Here is a 23,412-nt window from a genome sequence, read left to right as displayed (position 1 = left end):
GATAAGTTATTCTTTTTTGTTGTTATTACTTTTTTTGAGGTAGGGTCTCACTTTAGCCCAGGCAGACTAGAACTCTATGTGTAGTCCCAGGCTGGCCTTAAACTCACATTGATCCTCATATCACTGCTCTCCTAGTGCTGGGATTAAAGGTGTGTACCATCACACCTGGCTAGGATAAGTCATTCTTTCTTAAACAAAAGGAAACAGAATTGGAACTGCGAGCTTGCGTCAGTAGGTTTGCCAATTGCAGAGAAAGGTAAGACCCTTCTCCTTTCTCCCTTCTCTCTTTACCCCAAGTCCACAGTGGCCTCTCCTTTTCTAAAGAGGAACCCTTGGGGCTGGCTGATGCCTGAGGTGTTTATTGCGCCATGATGACAAGTAAACAGGACTCTCTGCCCAAGATGCATGGGCCCAGTTCTGCCTCTTCATGCCTGGTTGAAACTAGGAATGGAGGAATCTCTATCCTTTGCTTCTTTTCCTGTTCCTGGACATCAGGCTGGGAAAAGACCTTTGAAAAAGGTCACTAGGAGCTCTGATTAGATCTTAATATTTGCAATCATGTACAGGGTATCAATTATCTGATTATGTAGTTATTAATACCATGGCATTTTTTTATATCTCTGTAACTTTGGCCTCCTATATATGATTCTTTCATGATATCTGTGGGGACAAAATGTCATTTTCACATAGAATTTGAGGGTCCTCTACCCTACATATATAATACTGTACAGACGACACCATCTTAGCATTATAAAATATCCCCAAAGTGGATCTGTGAAAGAAAGAAATAATGTCAACCTTATGGAAGCACAGTCCACATTACCTTCTTAATAAAAGCCACAGAGAATGTATCCCACGACACGATGCCATGGTCCATTAGTTCCACAAAAGCTGTCAATGTGAAGGACAACATATCTCCAAAGCTGAAAAACAGAAGGTGTACAGAGTCATGGACCCAAAACCAAGCATCAGGAAAGATGCAAGTGTGAGACAGCTTTAGATAAGCAGAATATTCAAAGAACACCGGGACAAGCAGCTGAGTAGAGACACATAAATTATAGGAAGGAGCAATCACTCAAAGTCAGAGTTTATAGAATTAGACAGGTTGCCTCACACTGACCATACTCTGGAGGTGTGTCACACTGGACAATTCACTTAACCCCTCTGAGCCTGTTTAATCTGCAGGCAAGCTGGGTAATAGGTATTTAACCCTAAGGCTGTTTAATGAACACTTAATAAAGTGTTAAGGGCATAATCATTAGGTAAATGATAGCTTAAAGAGTAACTTCTCATCAAATGACAGCTAGAGTAACTAAGACAGGGCAAAGCACTTCTTTCATATAAGGGAGGAGCTCATTAATTTTATTAAGAATGTGTGTGATTTGGAGTAAAATCAGTAGCAGAAGCCAGTAAACTGGAAAAGTGCTATACGGGAGGGAAGGAAGGAGTGAACTTAAGGGGATGGTACTGTATATATGTAAGTAGATGGACAGATTACTGTGGGTAGAATGGCCTAAGCAAGGTCAGAGGAAGAGAACTAGTAAAAGGAGTGTGGAGGGAGGGGTAAGACATATTTAGGATATTGTGAATAAGCCAAATGGTAACCTACTTTTTTAAATAATGGCACACCCAGAGGCCATAGGCTGTTACTAGAAAAATTTCAGTGCCAGGAATGGGATACCTTCCAGTGAGGTATTGGACAGGGAAGTCCCTGATGCCCCCAAAACATTACAGGCTATTGTCAAGGCTCTTGGTTTCCCAGCAGGAATAGATAATAAGACCCTATTGCTGAAGACTCCACATGCCTGGGCTGCAAGGTCACTGAGAAATCAAACTGGGGCTGAGCTGAGAACCTTCTCCCAGTAGACCAGCTGACAGAAAACTGGAACAACTTGCATTGCATACAGCCTTATGGGAGACAGAAGCCATCAGTCATGAAAACAGTGGACCCTGCAAGCCTCAAGTTTGACCATCCAGGCCAAATGACAACAGGTGCAATAGTGGCATGTCTATTATGGGGGAAACTAATTGCTCTCTAATCGGATGGACACCTGCTCTATGGGAGGGAATACATGTGTGATACTGAAAACCTAACCAAAAGCCTATGGCAGAGGAGGTCATGAACATGTAATGTCTGCTCTTATCTGGCTAAATGCATATATTATGGTCACCAAAATGCCCTGTAAGCACTGTACTTAATGTTTATACCCATATATTAATGCTACTCTCACTTTTGGTTAAAAGATAAGCTTCTCTTTTCAGGTGATGGTGACCACTGGGATGACCCAACAGGCACCATGGTGCTGAGAAGATGTGATGGAGGAATGTTCAGCACTGAAAAATCCCTATCACACCTTCCAAGGCTCAGGGTCCATTGCAGAAGAGGTGACAGAAAGAATGTAAGAGCCAAAGTAGAGTAGGACTGGTTACAATGCAATCAACCAGACACACATTGACCTTGATATCCATGACCTACTTTGCAGTACCTAGTACTATCTTTCCAAGACCCTCATAGTAGGAGTAAAATATGACACATCAAAATAAAAGACTGACTAATGGAGAGAGGAAGGGGATATGATGGAGTGTAGAGTTGTGAAGGGAAAAGTGTGGGAGGGTAGGAAATTGTCATGGTTTATTGTTTGTAATATGGAAGCTGTCAATAAGAGAAAGAAAATTAAAGAAAAAAAGAATATTAGCCTAGGAAAGGATCCTAGTACTCTATATGGATGCTTGTACATATATGCTCATACAAATGGGTATGTAAAAAATCTCTTTTATTTGTTGTTACACTGGCTAGGAGTATATCTTTAGTTAATGGGCTTTATGGAATGTCTATGGAACTAATGATTCCAAATAATGGTCTTGCTGACTCAGACCACTATGTGCAGGGTCTAATACATGCTTTAGAAATTCGCAGACAGAGCAGGAAGTTTTGACAAGTATAACTCAAAGGTCCCCAGCTTGATGCTATTGGGAGATGGTAGAAACTTTAAGAGGTGAGAGCTAAGTGAGAGGTCTTAGATCTCTCTTGAAAGGGATTGTGAGGCCTTAGTCTCTTCCTCTTTCTGGCCATAAGGTGAGGATTCCCCCCACCTCCACATGCTCTCATCATGACGCACTACCTCACCCAAGGCAACAGGGACAAATGACCATTCCTCCATGATGCACTGCAGGGTCAGCTGATCATAGGATGGAACCTCTAAATCTGTGAGCCCAAATAAACCTTCTCTTTTTGCATGTGGATTAGCTCCAGCATTTGTTATCATGATGGGAAACTGACTAATATATACAAGTTCAAGCATGATTTTTCTAAAACAACTCCTCTGGGATGCTTATCAAACAATGTCCTTGTGTTTAGTACTTACAAAGTAGCACTTTGACAGAGACCTATCTGTTTCAAATCTTTTAAATATTCATCTTTATTATCTAAATTATCATCATAAATGTTAACTGAAGCTACTAATACACACAGATGTATGCCATTCAGGATTTCTATAATACATTAAATATGTCATAAATACCCACACTAAATTTTTACAAAATAAAGTTGGTCATTCAGTCTTTTCATCTCTAGGCTACACATCATATTGTTTTTATATTACAAAGAGTTACAACAGGGCTGGGGAGATGGCTGAGTGGTTAAGGCGTTTTGCCTACAAAGCCAAAGGATCCCAGTTCGTTTCTCCAGGTTGATTCTCCAGGACCCACGTAAGCCAGATGCACAAGGGGGTGCATGCATCTGAAGTTTGTTTGCAGTGGCTGGAGGCCCTGGTATGCCTACTCACAATCTCTCTCTCTCTCTCTGCCTCTTTCACTTTCTCAAATAAGTAAATAAAATATTTTTTTAAAGAGTTACAATAAAGGTAGGCCAAAGCCTCCCATTTTCAATGAATGCAACAGAAAACAAAGAAATAGTTTACTGTAACAGCTTCTGTATTGGCCTTCCTGAACTCTTCAGTCTAGCTTTATAACATTATCTGTAAAGTTTTGTTTCATATGGGAAGTTAGATTGATGAAAGGAACTATAAGAAGGGACAAGAGTCTCAGGGAAGGATCTTAATTCACAGAATAGAGAGCAGAAACCCACTAGAGAGAGATAGTTGCACTGATGGTCTCCAGAAGCACAGGGCAGAGATTTCAGCTCCCACTCTACGTGGCAAGTTACTTCACCATGCTATGCCTCAGTTTCCTCACTTATGAGAAGCCAGTGAGGAGGGTGACAATGGTGGTGGTGACAGAGATCCTAGCACAGGGACTGCTGGACAAAGGAAGGAAGCTAACAGACTAATAGCACTTAGGACTGTGTGACAACAGCAGCATGTGCAGGCTAGCTGATTTCCCTCCAGAAGAGCAGTATTCACAGACGCAACTGGAGTCAGCAACTTTCAAATACTTCTCTTTCATTGTGTAAGGGGTTGTCTGTTTTTAAAACCAGGGGAAAATGCGAAGCAAGCCAGACCATTCCTGCCCAATGGAAAATCACAGAGTCCCAACCTTATATGTGCCCCTAGGTGGCATCAAGAAGATCATGCTTCAAAAAGAACTCCAAACCAGACAATAAAAAATTATTGAAAGTGCAAAATAAATTGGAAGAAGGGTGGAATACAGGTTAAAACTGCATTCAAATGTAAGATTAAAATTCTTTGAGTAAGATTTATTAATACATTAGTGTTATTGTGAAAACATCATTACATATATTATTAATAGACTGGGTATGTATCAGTATTGCTGTGAAAGCATTATTACACTTAATGCATTATTTGGAAGCAATATTGGCTATTTTGTTTGTTAAGTTGGAAGGAATCATTACACAAAAGCTAATAATTGGTATTTTCTTATACCTGGTATGTGAAAAGATTGCAAATGCTATGAGTCTGCCATGTTTGTCATGGAAGGATGCCACCCCCGATGGCCTCAGCCCCAAAATGCCTGCTTCAGTAATCTCAGAAATAGACGCAGGTATGCAGCAGCAGTCACTGCTGGGCTCAGCTCCTTAGCACTTACAGACAGAGCTGGGAACACACATAACCTAGGCTTGGCATTAGTCTTAAAGATGCACTTTTAAAGCCACAAATAACCCATACACACTCCTTATTGATCAGAAAGACAAAATGTCTCAGCTCCTCTCCTACCTGCTAGTGAAACCCTTACCCTGGCCTTGGGGATGCAAACTGAAGACAGTCAATGTCCCTTAAGATGCTCCAGAACTCTGTCTGTAGGCTCCTCAGATAGACTACAGGGACCTAGGAAGGGGGGATGGAGAGGGGAAACAGTGTCTCTTGGCATTGAATCTCCTAGCTGGGTTGGGCTGAAGGGTTTAATCTATATAGCTGAGGAGGCAAAGCACCAACTCTGAGACTGCAGGTAGCATATTGTGAGTTATCCATCAGCACTGACGTGTGACAGGTGAGAGAAAGCCTGACTCCCATCACAGGCCAAGTAAGGTGCTTTCAGGAAAGGTTGTTCTTCTGGCCCATTTACTAATGTGATAGATGATAGATAACAGATGACAGAAAGAATTGTAGAATGTAACCTACTATACAATGACAAGTATTCTAAAATGCACTAAATGTTAACAATATTATGGGTATATATTATATAGTAAAATATATACTACACATATATTTAATATACATATTATATAATAGAGCATTTATAAACCATAACATGAACTTCATTATGACTTAGTGCTGGAGGGTACAATGTTTCCTTGAAAGAAGAATTTTTTGAGATTCAACTTCAAATCTTTACTTGTAAGAAAAGGGTGACATGCTAAATTTTTATTTACTTTACATCAAATGTCCTCTTTCAGATGAGGTTGCATTAACAACTCTTTAAAAATATTTTATCTATGTATTTGAGAAATGGGGGAGAGAAAGAGACATAAAGAATAGACTGCCAGGGTCTCTAGCCACTGCAAAGCAACTCCAGACACATGTGTCACCTTGTGCATCTGGCTTATGTGGGTACTGGGGAATTGAACCTGGGTCCTTAGGCTTTGCAGGTGAGTGCCTTATCCATTAAGTGATATTTCCAGCCCACATTGACAGCTCTTATTGCCTCTTGACACCAGTATTGGTTTACACTCCCAAAGGAGAGATTCAGACTTCACAGAGCAAAGGCAGAAGCCCATTTATACTCTGAAGTCCAGGCTGAGCAGAGGATCAGGCCTTAAAAGAATTGCAAAAATAAAGCAATCATGTAACACATTCTGTGGCATTTTTATTCATTTGAGTGCCTTTGATTTTTTTTTATAAAGTGTGAGGTTAATAATTTTATAGTATTGACTGCCACAAAGTAAGTCTTCTGCAAATTTTTCATGCTGGTCGATAGACACTCTCACAGCCAAAACACCATGTGTGCTGGAATAATTCAAATGTTTCTCATCAACTTAGGAGAGATCATATGACTTCATTCCAGCAAAAACCCAATCAAGCTAAAAAGAAGAGAGTAAACTTATATTGCTAATTTCACAAAAAGCATAGTGCTATCCAATGTTTCTGTGGGATGATATGCCCAATACATAAGTGGAAAAAAGATGAAAATAAAGTATATAGCCTTAATTTATGAAAATAAAGGCTATTGACTTTATTTTCTTCTTTTCTCCATATATATTGGTTTTTCGAGGTAGGGTCTCACTCTGGCCAGGGCTGACCTGGAATTAACTCTGTAGTCTCAGGATGGCCTTAAACTCATGGCAATTCTCCTACCTCAGCCTCCTGAGTACTGGGTTTAAAGGCATGTGCCACCATGCCCAGCTTAAAGGCAATGTTTTTAAAGAAATGTCAACTATCTTTTTTTAAAAGATTTTTATTTATTTATTTATTTGAGACAGACAAACAGACACACACACACACACACAGATTGAGAGAGAGAATGGATGCACCAGGGCCTCCAGACACATGCACCACCATGTACATCTGTCTTATATAGGACCTACAGAACCGAACCTGGGTCCTTAGGCTTTGCAGGCATGCACCTAACTTCTAAGCCATCTCTCTGCCCAAAGGGAATATTTTAAAGCTATTGATAAATTGTATTGAATAATTCCTTGTCTGTCAATATTACTGGCTATAGTGCTTCCATCCCCAGTGGATTTTTCCATGTACTTTCTATATCAGTGGTAAAATCTATATACATTGGAATGTATGGATTCATCCATCATTCAGCTAAGACACTGCCCTTGCCTTTCAGAATCAGCATATCAGAAAGCATTCTCATTGTTTTGTTTTTGAAAACTTAATTGGACCCTATTCTATTGATTTGTTTGTCAATATTACCTCTTTATATCAATATCACACTATCTTGATAACTAACCTTATAATAGATCTTGAAGTCACTTAATAAAATTTTCCAATATTGTTGTTGACTCTTTGACTATTCTAGGTTTCAAGTTAAGAGTGTCTTATAATTTTATTTGGGGCTAGGTTTTCACTGTAACCCAGGCTGACCTAGAACTCACTCTGTAGTTCCAGGCTGGCTTTGAACTTACAGTGATTCTCCTACCTCTGCTTCCCAAGTACTGGGGTTAAAGGCATGGGCCACCAAGCCCAGCCTTGACTTATAATTTTTATTTTTATTTATTTTTAAAAATTTTTTTTTGGTTTTTTGATGTAGGGTCTCACTCTAGCTTAGGCTGACCTGGAATTCACTATGTAGTTTCAGGGTGGCCTCGAATTCACAGCAATCCTCCTACCTCTGCCTCCCCAGTGCTGGGATTAAAGGTGTGCACCACCACGCCCAGCTTGTCTTATAATTTTTAAGTGATTGCTATAGCATTGATTCTATAGATTCATTCAGAGACCACAGGAATCTTTAAGATTATCTCTCAACCCAAGAAATGGAATGTCTGCCCCTTTATTTAGGTCTGTAATTTCTTTTAGCAAAAGTGTTCTGTGAATACACACTACATGTTTCCATTTGGACTTATTCCTAAGAATTTTATCATTTTTTGATACTTTATAAATGGAAGCTTTAAAGTATCATTTTATATTTGTTTGATGTCAACATATAAAAATAGATGGTTTTTATAGAATGATATTATATCTTGAGACCTTGCTGAATTATCCACAAGTGTCTTTGTAGCTTTGTTAGAATTTTGTACAGTCTTTTGTGACTAGAAATAGTTCCATGTCTTCCTTTCTGACGCTATGCCTTGTACTTCTGTGTTATAAAAGAAATTAAAAGTTGAATTGATTTGTGAGTTATTGTAAGAGTCATTGCAAAAAATTTCTACAACACTTCTTCCTTGACTCACCATTGTAGTAAATAGCTCTGCTGCACAGAAGGAAAACATGCTTGCTAATCATCAGGGTGGGAAAAAGCCAGACTCTCAGTTATTAGTTTAGGATTATTATTATTATTTGTAGATGATCTTTTTCAGTTTAAGTGGCTCCCTTGGCCCAAGACTGTTGGGAACTTTTATTATGAATGAATGTTGAGTTTATGAAGTTCTTTTTCTCTATTAGATGATTTTCTGTCTTTCCTGTATTTATTTTCTTAAATGTTCAATTACACTAACTTTCAAGTTGAGCCATTTCTGGAATAAATTCTTATTAGTCAATTATTAGAGTTTTCACTGCTGTGACAAATATGTAAGGAAAGAGACTTATGGAAGGGAAGATTGATAGTCAGCTGGATTCATTGCTTTGAGCTTGAGGTGAGGCAGTGGGAATGTGTGGCAAGGACTGTTTATCTAATGGTGGTAAAGAGAGTGGGAGGGTGGGAGGGAGGGAAAGAGTCAGGAGGAAGGACATGAAAGCAAGAAAGAGCACATGAATGACTGAACTAGCTGACCTCCTCATTCCCTTTTTATTCTATCTGTGAGTTCAGTCTAGGGAAGTATTCTCCCACATTCAAGGTGAGGTTTTTTATTTCCCTTGGTTACAACTCTCTGGAAATCTCCTCAAAGATGCACCAAGGACTGTACTATACTAATCTCCTAGGTAGATCAGGCTGAAATAAAGATTAACCAACATGGTCAGCATGTCTTATTACTGGTGCAGTGTTTGGCTACACTTGTTAATATCTGCTGGGTGTTTCTGCACCACTGTTCAATAAGACATTGGCCACTAATTTTTATTTCCTGTCAGTTTTTGGTATCACAGTGATGCTGGCCACATATAATTATTAAAACTAACCTTTCCTCCCTTATTGCACATTTAGTATTTCTTCTACAAATACATAATAGAATTCACCACTGGCATCAGTTCACATTATGGGAAGATTTCTGATAATGATTTCAGTTACTTTAATATCCATAGGCATTCATATTTTCTGCTTTTTCAAGTGTTAATTTTAATATGTCTTCTTTAGTCCTCTAAAAGCTAGATGGTGTTAGGAGAATAAGAGGTGTGTTGGGAAAGAGGGTAATGTTTGTGAAAGATAAAGAGCAGAAAGCAGGATTGGGCATAGCAAGTTTACAGGCCATGAGGAAGATTAGATGTCTGAGGGAGGAGAGGGGAGAGGAGACAGATGTAAACCTAACAGTCCACTCACAGGAAAGCCAGGACAGACAATGTCTGTGGAGAAGTCCCATGGTGAGCAGACAGAGGCCCTAGAATGTTCCCAGGCTCACTGATTACAGGCTGCCTGGCACAGAGTGTAGCCTTGACTTCCACTTCAAAGCTGCGGTCACGGTCTTTGACTGTTGTAGCTAAAATGTACTACATAATTATATTCTTTAATTATATTCTTTACTTTTCTTTTCTTTCTTTCCTTTTTTTTTTTTTTTTTTGCTAAGTAGTAAGTTATTTCTCAGGGATATCAGATCCTTGAATCTCCTTGACTGAAAATTCGGTAACTTTTGTTTCCAAAAACCTTTCTTTGTCCGTTTTATGTAAAATTTACAACTTACTGGTATAAAATTGTTTACAACATTCCTTTATTTTGCTTTTAAAATCAGTAGAATTGGTTAAAGATACTTGCTTGTAAAGCCTGATGGCTTGGGATCAATTCCCTAGTACTCATGTCGAGCCAGTTACACACACTGGCACATGCACTTGGAGTTGGTAGTAGCAAGAGGCCCTGGTGTGCCTGCCACCTCACCCCCTCTTTGCTTGCAAATAAAAAAAAATTATTTTAAGAAGTCAGTAGGACATACAGTGATATGCTCCTTTATTCCTAGTATTGACATTTGGGGTGGTTTTCTTTTATTCCACCAAAATATTTTGAAATAATTTTTGGCTTTAAATTTTTGCTATTTTCCTCCTGCCTATTTACTTGGTTGTTCATTTTCTATTCTTTTTTTCTACTAAATAAATTCAGATTTTTCCTAGCTTAAGTATAAATTTACATTACTGATGTATCTCTACACAGAAACACACACACACACACACACACACACACACACATACATATATAAATACTTTTAAAATAATTCTTTAAAAATTTCCACCTAAGTTTATTATCTGAGTAATCTTTTGTTTGTCAAGGTAGTATCTCACTCTACATCAGGCTGACCTGTAACTCATACTGATCCTCCTACCTCAGCCTCCTGAATGTGGGGTTAAAAGTGGGTGCCGCAATGCCGGGCTATTATCTGGGTAATCTTATGATCAGTTTCTACAAAATACATTTTTTCCTCTCTTAACTATGGTTCATCCTATTCTGCTTTTTTAAATATTTTATATTTATCTATGCATTTTATGGTATTTTTCTTTTTGTATACTGATCACAGACTAGAGACATAGTCACGGCTCATAATTCAATTTTGTTCCTTCAAAATGTTAATTTTTATTCTAGTAGGTAGTTAACCAAAGTAAATCCTTCAGTGACTAAGAGCTCATCTCCATGCTCAATTCTTTAAATTTTGAATAACTGTTTTTCCTTGTTCCTCTACAGTATCCCCAGACATGCCCATTAGACGTTTCAGTGATCAGGGATGGAGACCTATAGAGGTTATGTGACGATATCGGGTCTTACATAATGCCAACTTCCCATCTTCCATGGATTTCCCTTAATTATCTAGTTGGCTGCCACCTGAAAACTAGGAGTTGATTAATGCTGGGGCTCCTGCAGTCTTCCTACCCTCCTGGATCTGGGGCAAAAGAAAACACAAAACCGATTCAACGACTGTCATCTCAAGGGTAAACTTCATGTTTTTAGTGCCCTCAAGTAGTTGCTTTTAGATGTTTTGTTTTCGCATTTTATCCAGAATTTTATACACACACACACACACACACACACACACACACACACACACACACATTTTGTTTTGTTTGTTTTTGTTTTTGTTTTTTGAGGTAGGATTTCACCCTAGCTCAGGCTGCTCTGGAATTCACTATGTAGTCTTAGGGTGGCCTCAAACTTATGGTGATTCTCCTACCTCTGCCTCCCAAGTGCTGGGATTAAAGGCCTGTGCCACCATGCCCTGCTCAGAATTTTATAATTTTTAGCTATTAGTCTGATTGTACCACATTTTTGGAAAATCAGATTCATAATCATTGATTTGTATGCATGATTGATAAATGGAAACCATCAAACTGTTCTGTACCCCCCCCACACACACACAGCAAAAGATTAAAACTGCTGGTTGGCAAATTTTAAAGAAATTATTGTGCCTATTTCTTTGATCCTCCGCATTGGCAAACTGTATGAGGTCGATGGGAAGTTTTCATCTCAGCTCTGCCATCTGATTTTAAGTTCTTTCCCCCAAAGATTATGTTAATGTGTGTTACTCCCTGTAGGGGAGTAAGTGTGGGTTAGAAGTGATGCGGGGGACATCACACATAGGACAGACTTGCATAAGATGGCTTCTATTGTCTTTACACAAATACTTCTATTCTACTAAAAATGTGTGGGATAATAACATTTAGGAGGCTTGACCTAAGAAATGCAGTACTTTCCACTTTCTGTGTACTTAATACACAGAAGACTTTCTGTAACTCACAGTCTTGCTATGTGAGAGGAGTGGGGGAAGAACAATGAAAGCTCAGTATCACACCACATGGAGGTGATAAGAATTTGTCTGGAGGCTTGAAACTAAGGCCCACACTTTGGGATGCTTTTCAGTTTTCTTTCTCAAACTGAAGTTATCTACTTGACATCTGGGCACCACAGAAATGTTTAGCCTACTTCAGAGTTGGTTACACATATCTGTACTCTAATGGTTAGTGGATAAGGAAGTAATTCATGGAGGAAAACTTGAAGAAATTCAAGATACAATTGTCATGAAACTGATTTAATATATAGGTAATCAGTTATCAAACATTTTTTTCAGACCCAAAATAATTAACTCTATGTATAAACCCTGCATTTAAAATAAATGTTTATCTTTTTCTTTCTGAGCCACTGAAGAAGGTTCAAGTTTTTAAACTCTGAATGTCACATAGGCTACAAAAAGAAAGTTTTTTAAAGTAATCTATAAAAGTATGTTTAACATTGCTCAAGGAACAGAACAATTCTGACGTGACCATTTAGTGGTAACAATCACAAAATACACTTTCTACCACAATGTAAAAAGAAGTAGAAAACAAAAATTCAGATAAACAGTTTATAAAAACATGAAATAAAATATTCAAAATACCTAGATGTATCATTACAAAATTAGTCAGAAGACAGGATATGCACAGGAAAGAGGAAGAATGAAACCATCACATAAACCATAACATATTAGGTATTCTTACCAAGGCTTCATAATCTTCTGCAATTTTTGGTATCGTCTACAAATTAAGAAACAACAATGTTAGGAACATGTTTCAAATCAATGATTTTTATACAATAAACACATCCTGAAGAAAATAAGATTAGAAAGAGGTCAATAAAAACACTTTGTCCATTTTAAAACATCATTCAAAATAATAAATTGATATTGATAAGGATTACTTCACATATGAGAGCTATTGCATGTGCTTCTGAGTAAAGGCAATGAGGAAATTCCACTGAATCAGAATGAACACAGGTTCCATGGGGCAAGGGAACTCCAATAATAGGAATGGGGGAACATATGAGAAAAGTCATGCCTAAAAGTATTATAAACAAATAAGTTATCTGTCTTCAGTAAAGTTACCACTGATTTTACTTCTTATTTTGAGAGAACCAGTATTTCTCCTGGGAGAAGACACTGCAATGCCCACAAGGATCCATGGCATTAAAGGACATCAAGCCAGAGAATGAGGAATGGAGCCAGTCACGGGCAATCCCAGCTGCAACAAGGGACAAATGGGCTTTCAAATATATGTCCATTTTAAAGTTCTCATACTTCCTCATTTGTTTTGAGACAAGATCACATTATGCAACCCATGCTGGCCTTGAACTTGCAATCCTCCTAGCTCAGCTTCTCAAATACTGGGATTAAAGGTGACATATGATATGAGGACTGGCTCTTTGCTAAAAACAAGGCAAAATCCCGAAACTTAGACATAAGGGGATAAAGAGAAAACTGGTATCAGTCTGTACAAACTGTCTTCCATCCATCCCTTAAGTCAGACAAATTTCTCAGCTTTGTGGTTCTTTCCTTACAACTAGTCATGTCCTACCCTGAAATCTTTTCACTCAAGGATTCTGTAGGGGCCGTTGGCCTCTGATTTTCTCTTTTCAAGTAAAATGATGGGAACAACATGTCTGATCTGGGTTGCTTCAACTCTAAGCTCATTGCCCTTCTGGGTATTTGAAGGCCAGGACAGAATGCCAAGCACACAGCAGGTACTCAAGAGATTGGTGAAGAACATCATTCTTCAGAAGAACCTATAGTGGACATTCTAAAGCACATAAAATAAAACCACTTCAAAAACTCAAATGGCTTGGGGCTGGACAGATGGCTTAGTGGTTAAGGCATTTGCCTTCAGAGCCAAAGGACCTAGGTTTGACTCCCCAGGACCCACATAAGCCAGATGCACAAGGGGCACATGCATCTGGAGTTTGTATGCAGTGGCTAGAGGCCCTGGTTTGCCCATTCTGTCACTCTCTCTTTCTCTCTCTCTACCTGCCTATTTCTGATTCTCTCTCTCTCTCGAACAAATAAAAATATTTAAAAAAAAATCCCTCAAACAGCTAAATGAAGACTGAAATTTAGTCACTGGTAAACCTGATAGGGCAAAATAAAGGAGGTTTTCTTCGACCTCTTCCCTTTCCCTCTTTGCCTGCCTCCCTTAAAACAGCGCTTATTATTTTCTTTCCTTTCTGTATCAAAACTCCACTGGCAGAATGCAAGAGGCAGAGAAGGCAAGCCAGGGCAGAAACGAGGGAAATGGTCAGAGCCAAGTACAATCAAAGAGAACTAACTAAGGTTCCTTTAAAATGGCCAGTGCCAGGGCTGGGGCAGAGCAGATCCAGACAGAAGGGAAAATGGCCAATGCCAGGGCTGGGGCAGAGCAGATCCAGACAGAAGGGAAAATGGCCAATGCCAGGGCTGGGGCAGAGCAGATCCAGATAGGAGGGAACACCATGTCAAACCTGACAGTGAACAAATGTTCTAAAACTAATGCAAGACAGTTTGCTTGAAGAAACAACCACAGGCCAAGTCTGGGAGGAACTGAGCATTACTCTAAACAATAGTAGTGACAGATGACAGCCCATCAACAGAAGAGGAACAAGTGTCCACATGGCTATTGAGAGTGATGTAGCCTTGAAGTTTAAGAAAGAAATCTCTGAGAACAAATAAACAACCAACCAAGCAAACAGAGAAACATATTTACAAACTTCCATAGGGTCATATGGTAATTTGAATGTAAAACATCATCAAGAATCACAGATACTGGTCTTGGAGCACAGAACTTGATGTCTTCCCTGGCTGGGTTTTAGTTCTGCTTTCCTTGAGGTGCCCCATTCCTCCATTTTGGAATGGGGATGTTTATTATGTACCATTGCATTTTGACAGTATGTAACTTTTATTTTGATTTTACAGGCCTCACCGTTGAAGAAACTGCCTTGAGTCTCAGATGAGACTGTACTTTTGAATAGTTCTTGACTGGTAAAAATAAATAAATAAATAAATAAATAAATAAATAAATAAATAAATAAATAAATAAATAGACTTTTCGAATTGGCCTGAATGTATTTTGCCTCATGTGATGGCCACAGGCCCTCTGGAGGGCAGGGGTAGAATGTGGTGATTGATATATAAAGTGCCCCCACATAGGCTCATGTGTTTAAATAGTCAAACCCCAGCTGGTGACACTGTTCTGAAGGTTATGGAACTTTTAAAAAGGTTGAGCCTACCTGGAGGAAGTGTGTCTGTGGGGGGGGGGTGGGCCCTGAGTTCCAGCCTGACCTTGCTTGCTGTCCTCTTTCTCTTTCCTTCCTCCTTGATGATATAATGATGTGATGTCAGCTTCATGTTCATGCCATGTTTTCCCCACCATGATGGATTCTACTTTCTGGAACTGCAAGCCACATTAAACCTCTTTTCCTTCCATTATTTTCTTCTGGCTGGGTATTTTATCCCAGTAATGAGAAAGTAACTGATCACTTCTCTTGGCCAGTTTAAAATACCAACATGGCATCTGTGAGTTTGGAAATAATGCAAAAGTGACTAGGAACTATCTCAATATCTCACTGGAAAGCAACTTATAAATGCATAAACATGTAGACTAGAACTTTATAAGGCCCTTCCATAATTATCAGGAATTATGAAACAAAAATGATAGCATCAGAAAAATCCTCACTTGTAAATCACCATAGTTGTAAGAAATTCAGAAAAAAAACTGATGGGTAAAGTTGAGATGAAGAACTAGATGTTACAGGGTTTCAGAGTAGCTCTCTATAAATTATTTATAAATGAATCACAAAGTTTGAAGTACTGTCTCAATAATGACACCTAGATGTTCTTAATCAAGTATCTGAATTTAACATGACCAATATAATAAAGAGACATATTACAATATGACAACAATAAGATGCATATTCTTAAAACAGTGAGACATCTGTGATATCCCAGCTAACGACATAAAATGTGTGTCTGATCATGAGAAAACATTTGATGAAAATATGTTTCAGTGGGACACTACACAGCTTTGATGACACATTCTTCTGCATCATCAATCCTAGCCCTCCTGACTTTGAACTATTTTAAATTTCCTTGCAAGCTGCAGGTAACTGATGGACATATATTCTTGTTAAGTCTGGTGGTAATTTAATTGTCTTCCTCCCTGCTGGAGGAAAACCAGCTTGGCCTCCATTTGCAATTCATCTCATATTCCTATGTACTACATAAATTGAGCTCTGAAAATATTATAGCATATTCTCTCATGTTCTACAGATAAAATAAATTCTTTTAGCACATAGTAATTTGTATATTTGTATGACAGTCATCATTTTACCTTTACTTGAAACTTATCTTAATTACATTTTAGCAATGACCTTTAATTACCTAATAATTACTTTTAACAAATTGCCTTTTAACAATCCTTATCTGAGGGTACTTAGCAAACTGATTACCTACAATACTGAAACATGTCAGTCACTCAAGAACAAGAAAAGAAAGAACAGGGCTGGAGGGATGGCTTAGCAGTTAAGGCATTTGTCTACAAAGCCAAAGGACCCAGGTTCTATTTCCCAGGACCCTTGTAAATCAGATGCACAAGGGGGCACACATGTCTGGAATTCGTTTGCAGTGGCTGGAGCCCTGGTGCACCCATTCTCTCTCTCTCTTCCTTTTTCTCTCTGGCAAATAAATAAATAAAAAATATTAAAAAGAAAAGAGAGAACAACCATGGAACTCTTCCAGACTGAAGAAAACTAGCAGGAGCCTGCCACCTGAAGTTAGATTCTTTATATTAAAAGATGCAACTAGACCAGTGTGATGCATACCTGTAATCTCAGCACTTAGGAAATGGATACAAGAAGATTAAAAAATTAGGCTACATGCCTAGATTTTGTCTCAAAGAAAAAAAATGCCTGGGTATAGCTCAATGGTAGAACACTTACCTAGCACAAATAGGCCCTGGGTTTGATAGCCAGTAAAACAATTTTTTAAAAAAATGCAGCTAGGGGCTAGAGAGATTGCTGAGTGATTGCCTGAAAATCTAAGGACCCTGGTTTGAGGCTCAATTCCCCAGTATCCACATAAGCCAGATGTACAAGGTGGCATATGCACCTGGAGTTCAGTTTACAGTGGCTGGAGGCCCTGATATGCCCATTCTCTCTCTCTCTCTCTCTGCCTCTTTCTCTCTCTATCTGTGTCACTCTCAAATAAATAAATAAATAAAATATTTTTTTAAATGCAGCCAGGATGAATGAAAAACTCGAGTGGAGTTTCTAGATGAACAATGGAAGGTCCCAGTGCAATCACTGCATCTTTTCAGGTATAAAATAAAATTGTTTATGTGTGTGTGTACATGAATGTGTGCCTGTGTAAGCATGCACTCACATCCATGATTAATATATTAAGCAATATATGAATATTTAGCTCAAGAGTCCTCCCTGTCCAGACAGCATGGGTCAAATAGGCCTAGCTACTGCTTCTCGTGGCTCAGCTTTGGCACCCTTTTGTTTCAGACTATGTAAAAGGCAAAGGGAAAAGTGCTATCTCCCACTGTCCAAGCTGAAATTCTCTCTGGCTTGCCCAGTATACCTCCCTTTTTAAAAAATGTGAACAGAAGAGAACTGGTTCATGCTAATGCTAAGATTTCACAGACAGCTTGCCCCAGCCCAAGGAGGGTCATTTTTTGCACCAGTAGAAGATAAGCTTTTCTTTAAGCTGGTGGTATGATCCTTTTTATTTCCATTCCCAGTGCAATGGGTAAAGATAGAGGAAGAGGAGGTGAGTAAGGGCACATGCTGTTTAAATAGTCCCTGGCAGAGCCACCTCAGACAGAGATTGGCCACTCACGCCTTTGTGATACAACTTCTTGCAGAGCCCTAGGGTGGGGTTCCACTGAGGACTGTCTTTGCTATACTTAGGGCATGCTGCAAGAAGCCTGACAGAGGGAGCGGGGAAAGGCCAGTCTTCACAGCTAGGATTGCCTGGGCAGCCACATTGTGTGTATGTGGGTGGGGGGGGGGAGGTGAAAGGCAAAGCCTGCTGGTGACCTGGGCTTCTCCACTAGACAGTGGACTGACTGATCCAGTTGAACTAGCATGGACCTCCCAGAACAGCCAGTGCTTATATGAAACAAGTTCTCAAAAGTTGAAGCTGGCAGTCTGAGACTATTTCATCTTTTGTGTGAAAACAAAATTTCAGAAGAAGTCACCAATAGACAAAATGTCATATATATCTACATATTTTCATCTCCTCTCCCCTCTATCTTCCATCAGATACACACCTAGCTTTGAGTCAGAATACTGTTCAGCACTCAATGAATGCATGCCTGGCTGAATAAGTAAAATCTACGCATACATTCTCCAGTGCATGCCAAGCAGCTTTACACTACAGCACTGCCGGTCAGGTGACAATTCAAGTAGGACCACAGATGCAGCTCTGGTTTGAGCAAGAGAAAATAATTTAAATAAGGCAAGAAAATCTGGCCCTGTAATGACATCTGTGCTATAAATGCACATGTCCCAAAAACAGTCATATTTCCTTACTAGCGTGACATGGTATGATGAAATGAGGGACTAGGTATATAAATAATTAGTTTTAAGACAATATTACATATGGGTTTTCCATACCATAAAATGATTATGAAACTCTATCTACTGCTCATAATAAAGCCAAATTTTAGAGAAATGAGCTCAGCTAAACAAGTACATCAGTACTTACTAACTCCTAGTTTTAGTGAGAACTCAAATACCTCACTACTGTCTTCCCTACGAATGCAGAAAGCATAAGGGCATACTGCCCCAGTACTGACCAGGGAAGGGAAAATGAACATAATTCCACACCAGTGAGACAGTATATATCAGGATATCTCAGCAAGATATCTATCCGTTCTTATTTTAAGACTTCCTTAAGATGTACACATCCTCTGAATCAGGAATTTTTACTCTAACAAAGTAATTCAAAGGGTCACAGATTTGCTATAAGGAAACTGTTGAAATCAGGTCATTTCCCATCCTCAGTTACTCTATATCCTTCACCAGTGGTTTTCAAGGTGTGCCTTGCCCTGAGAGACTACATTTTGAGCACAAACGTAGAAATAGGATGACTTTGTACCTTGGTGGACATGTCAAGAAAACCATCTGTCTTGCATTACCCATGAGGTACATACTGATAAAAAATTTATTTCTAAAAGTAGAAAGGGCATTGTTCTATAAATTCATCAAAGTAAATTGGGATTGTATAAGCACAGGTGCATTATTAAAATCGTACCAGGAAAAATGAACCCAAGAACTTATGAAATGCACCAGACTGAGGAAAGGATGTAACACTCTCACTTGGACCCCCATGTTGAAGAAGATATCTAGCCCTGCAATGAAGATGGCCCTCACTGATCTGTCATCTGTGTATGTGTATCAAGGGACCCGCAGGCAGAAAACTGACTGTTTTGGGGTTCTAGTGCAGCTTAGTCTCCACTGTTAACAGAGCCTTCTTGAATTGCCAGCCACCTTTCTTGTCTGTCTACCCATTTGTCTGACTGCACTTTCCATCCATCCAACTATCTGTCCATCCATCCATCACTTATCTAGGTGAACCCAGTCTTGTCTTTCATCTCTACAGCCTCCAAAGTCTGGTACCTCAGTTCTGCAACATGACTTGATCTTGAGGCTTGAGGCAACTCTGACCATGCAACTCATCTCTGCAGCAATGTTTCCATTAGACCTCCATCAGAGTTAGCTAGATATCTAGACCTCCCAGCTACCCCGCCCCCCACACTCTATTTGCCTTCCTCTTAGGGTACCTCTTTCTGCTTCTCAGTTAGGACCTGCTTGAAACTCCTTGAGCTCCATTGTGGCCTCTTTAACTCTGTAGTTGTTCTGTGACCTTCATATATAGATTTATTGTGTGATCTAAGAGTAAATATTATTGAATAAGATGAGAATAAAATGATTTCTGTTTGCTTTGTTTGGCTATCAAGGGAATTAAGACTACCTGGTAAACTGTTGCTAAGGAAACCTTGTGAATTTATTGTATTCAACAAACTTCGACATTGTGAAAGGCATAAATTTTCATCTATGTTTCTGATATAACATGTTTGTAATATAAAGTAATTAGAAAATGTTCAGGGGAAAAACTTGAAAATAATGGAAATGTCTTACAAATATGAGAGTAATTAGTTATATTGTCTATCATTTAAATTATTTTATCATGTATATATCAACTGTGCCTCAATGAATTTGTTAAAATGAAATGCTGTGAAAGTAAAAACAATAATGGAAGGACTCATATTAAATTCCATGGGAATATGGTTATGTATTTTAAAAAGTAGGTTATAAAGAAAATGATTTTAAGGCTACATTTATAAATATTGTACATTTGTTTATATTTAAAATAATATACAAAAGGTTGCATATAAAGATATTGAGTGGTTTCTTATGGAAGGGTAGATTTTCAGGTTTTTCCTTCAGCTCATTTACATATTTTTAATAATAAAATATTTTTCATTAAGGAATGAATGTTAATGATTTCTTTGAAACGCATGGCTTTTACTTCAGTCTTGTATTTGCTGTCCAGGGCAGTGCTGCAGAACACTTCTATGTCTGTGGGATCATATTCCTGCTACAGTATCAAGTGGGAAGGGAACTGTAAGTATTCTGCCCTTTGCTCTTTGAAAAACCCTACACTGTCTGTCCCCACTGATAAATGACCTTGGAATGGAGAGGGGGACTGGGAAGAGTCCCTGCTGGCTGTGCAAACACAAGGGGAACAGAGGAGAGCACCTGCTGTCTGTGCACACAATGCACAAAGCACATTCCTGTCAACACCCATGGGAGGGCGAAGTTTTTACTACTGTGGACTTGCAGTTGCAGGCACATATTTCTTCTTCTCTCATATCAAATCGGATTCATTATTTCTGAATTCCCTGAATAGTTGTTGCAGTTACCTTCTCATTGCTGGGGCAAGCATCTGACTAGGAGTACCTTATGGAAGGAAAGGGTTTATTTCAGGCTTACGCTGTCCAGGGGAAGTATCATCATGGCAGAAGAAGCTGGCTCACTTTAGTAAACACCCACAGCACAGAGAGAGAAAAGCTAACACCAGCAAACAATAACATCCAGAGCTGAAGCTGGCTCTCTACACACCTAGTAGGGCTGGATTCAAGGTCCAACCCAAGAGAGACACCTCCTCCAGCAGGATTCTACCTGCTGAAGACTAAGTAGAAAGCTTAAACAAAAATGCCCAAGTCTATGGGGAACATACATTTACATTCAAACCACCACAATGGTGTTTTCTTTTTTCAACCATCCCTTAATACCCACATCCCTCACATTGCTTGGTTTGGGACCCACAATTCTCTTTGCTTCTATACCTTGTTCAGTCAGAAATTAGGAGTGAGTTTTCAAAATACCACAAGAATAACAATATTAATTCAAGTTTTAGACACTGTGCTCTACCCAAAAGGTATTTTGTACTCTTTCCTTTGTTGCCAGTTTTGCCTGGTGGCCTCTCCTGGCACCAGCTGGAGAGGATTTTTAGAATCCAGCCTTGGGAAATGAAAGCAGGCCAGAACTCTGAGTATCTTTATTACTAAAAGAAAGAAGGAAAGTTCCAATCATGTTTCTTCAGTGTTTCCTAAAACTTTCTTCAGGCTTGAAAAGTCTCTACCTTCTCCAGTTGGAAGTCTGCTCAGGAGTCATAACTAAATGCCTTTGCTATCCCTAGAGTTTCTAGTTTCCTGGTGATTAATTAAAATCTTGCTGTAAACTTGAGAACCATTTTTCCTTAAAAGAAAAAAAAATTGTTTAATCTCAGCAAAAGAACTAAAAAGTAGATTGCAATCAAATGAACTTCTCTCTTAGGGTAAGATGTGGCAGAAGGGAAGAAATAGGTCTTAAGATCCTTCTTTCCTTCTCTTCTTCTAACTCCAAAATATAGCATGGCTTTAAACTTTTCAGTGAGGACACATCCAAAGAGATCTACAGAGATACTATCCCTTCCCAGAAATATGGCATAATGGCAAAATATAATGAACATGGATAGAAAATTACAATGGGTGATTATGAATAGCTAAAATGTTAAAGTGCAAGATATTCTTTTTACAAATAACAGCTGGTACTGGGAGAAGCTCATCAGTAAAGCAGTTGCCTCAGAAGCATGAGGATCTAAATTTGAGCAGTACCATGTCAATGCCAGGTGGTATTCATCTGTAGTCCAGTGTTAGGAAGACAAAGGCAGGTAGACCTCTGGAGTTCATTAGCTAGTCAGTCTAGACTAATGAGCTATGAGCTGAGGCCAATGAAAGACACCTTCTTAAATAGAGGTAAATGAAGATGATACCTTCTGGCCTCCACACACATGCATGCAGACCCAGATCACACACATACAAAACAAATAAAAATAAAGGGTATTTGACTAGCACAGCTCACAGAATGAACATTTGTTTGATGGCTTCTTTCATGGTACAGGGGCAACTTGAAGGTAAGATCAGACTTGCTGAAAGGGACAGCTGCAAGTTGAGATGAGCCATAAAGAAAGGCCATGAGACTGATGAAAACTAGGCATATTAACTATGTAAATATATGCTATGATTCTGTTCTCTGTAAAAAAAAAATAATGAAACAGAAATGGCAGTGGCCCTTTGAGGAGTGTTATAGAATGAACTGTGTACAACCCCAAATCTGTATACTGAAGCTGTAAAACCCAGTACTTCAGAATGGGGTTGTATTTGGCATCAGGGCCTTACTAGATTAGAATGAGTCTATTAGGATGGACTCTCACCCAACCTAACTGGTATTTGTTTAAGACAATAAAACTTGGGCACACAGAGACACCAGGATGGGCAGCATGTAGATAAGACCATGTGAGGACCAGGGAGAAGGTAGCCACCTGCAAGCTAAGGAGAAAGACCCTTTGACACCTTCATCTTGAACTTCCATACTTCAGATCAACAGGAAAAAGCAATGTTTGTTGTTTAAGCCTCTGGAGTCATTCTAATGTGAGAGAGTACAGTTACAGTGATTGGACCCCTAAAAGTAAAAGAGGCAGGAAAGTCTGCACTTGCTAGAATTCAGAGATGATCTGACTTCTTATTTCTTGCCTAGTTCTCTAGACCTGTTTTTCCCACAAACAACCAGGACTGGTCCTGGAAGGGAGATCATTCATAGGATTTAAACATTATAGTTGGTCAAGTTCAGCCTCCTGAATTTGGTGTCAGAATTAGCCTCTTCCTGAGACAGCGCCCAGCTCTAACCCACCAGCTGTCCCTTTAGTTCACTTGAGCTGGATGACAGCCCAACACTATAAGGTTATAAATACCTTTGCATGTGGAGGGCACACTCTCTGACCATTTGGGAGCTTCTAGCTGTGGGTGAGTTTTGCCCTCCGGTGGGCGAAGCCAGCCCAGGCCCAGCCAGGTTGAGCCGAGCAGGACTCCCTAGTCCTTACTGTCCACATGGATTCTTTATTCCCTCCAGCTTCCCACATGGCAGGACCTC

The 23,412-nt window shown here is 39.2% G+C and overlaps 1 protein-coding gene across 2 annotated transcripts in view; it reads right to left on the bottom strand.

Annotated features, from left to right (window-relative positions):
* Positions 1-23,412, bottom strand: part of Elmo1 (engulfment and cell motility 1) — a 606,684-nt gene that overhangs the window by 418,930 nt on the left and 164,342 nt on the right. For both annotated transcript variants that reach the window (XM_045135705.1, XM_004668852.2), the window contains exons 7-8: positions 12,627-12,662; positions 824-923 (exon numbers count right to left, since the gene is read on the bottom strand). In XM_045135705.1, coding sequence (XP_044991640.1) covers positions 824-923; positions 12,627-12,662 — 136 coding nt within the window. The remainder of the gene's footprint in view (positions 1-823; positions 924-12,626; positions 12,663-23,412) is intronic.

The sequence above is a fragment of the Jaculus jaculus genome, chromosome 16, assembly GCF_020740685.1.
Source record: "Jaculus jaculus isolate mJacJac1 chromosome 16, mJacJac1.mat.Y.cur, whole genome shotgun sequence".
NCBI classification, from domain to species: Eukaryota; Metazoa; Chordata; class Mammalia; order Rodentia; family Dipodidae; genus Jaculus; species Jaculus jaculus.
This window is presented reverse-complemented; position numbering and strand designations above follow the sequence as displayed.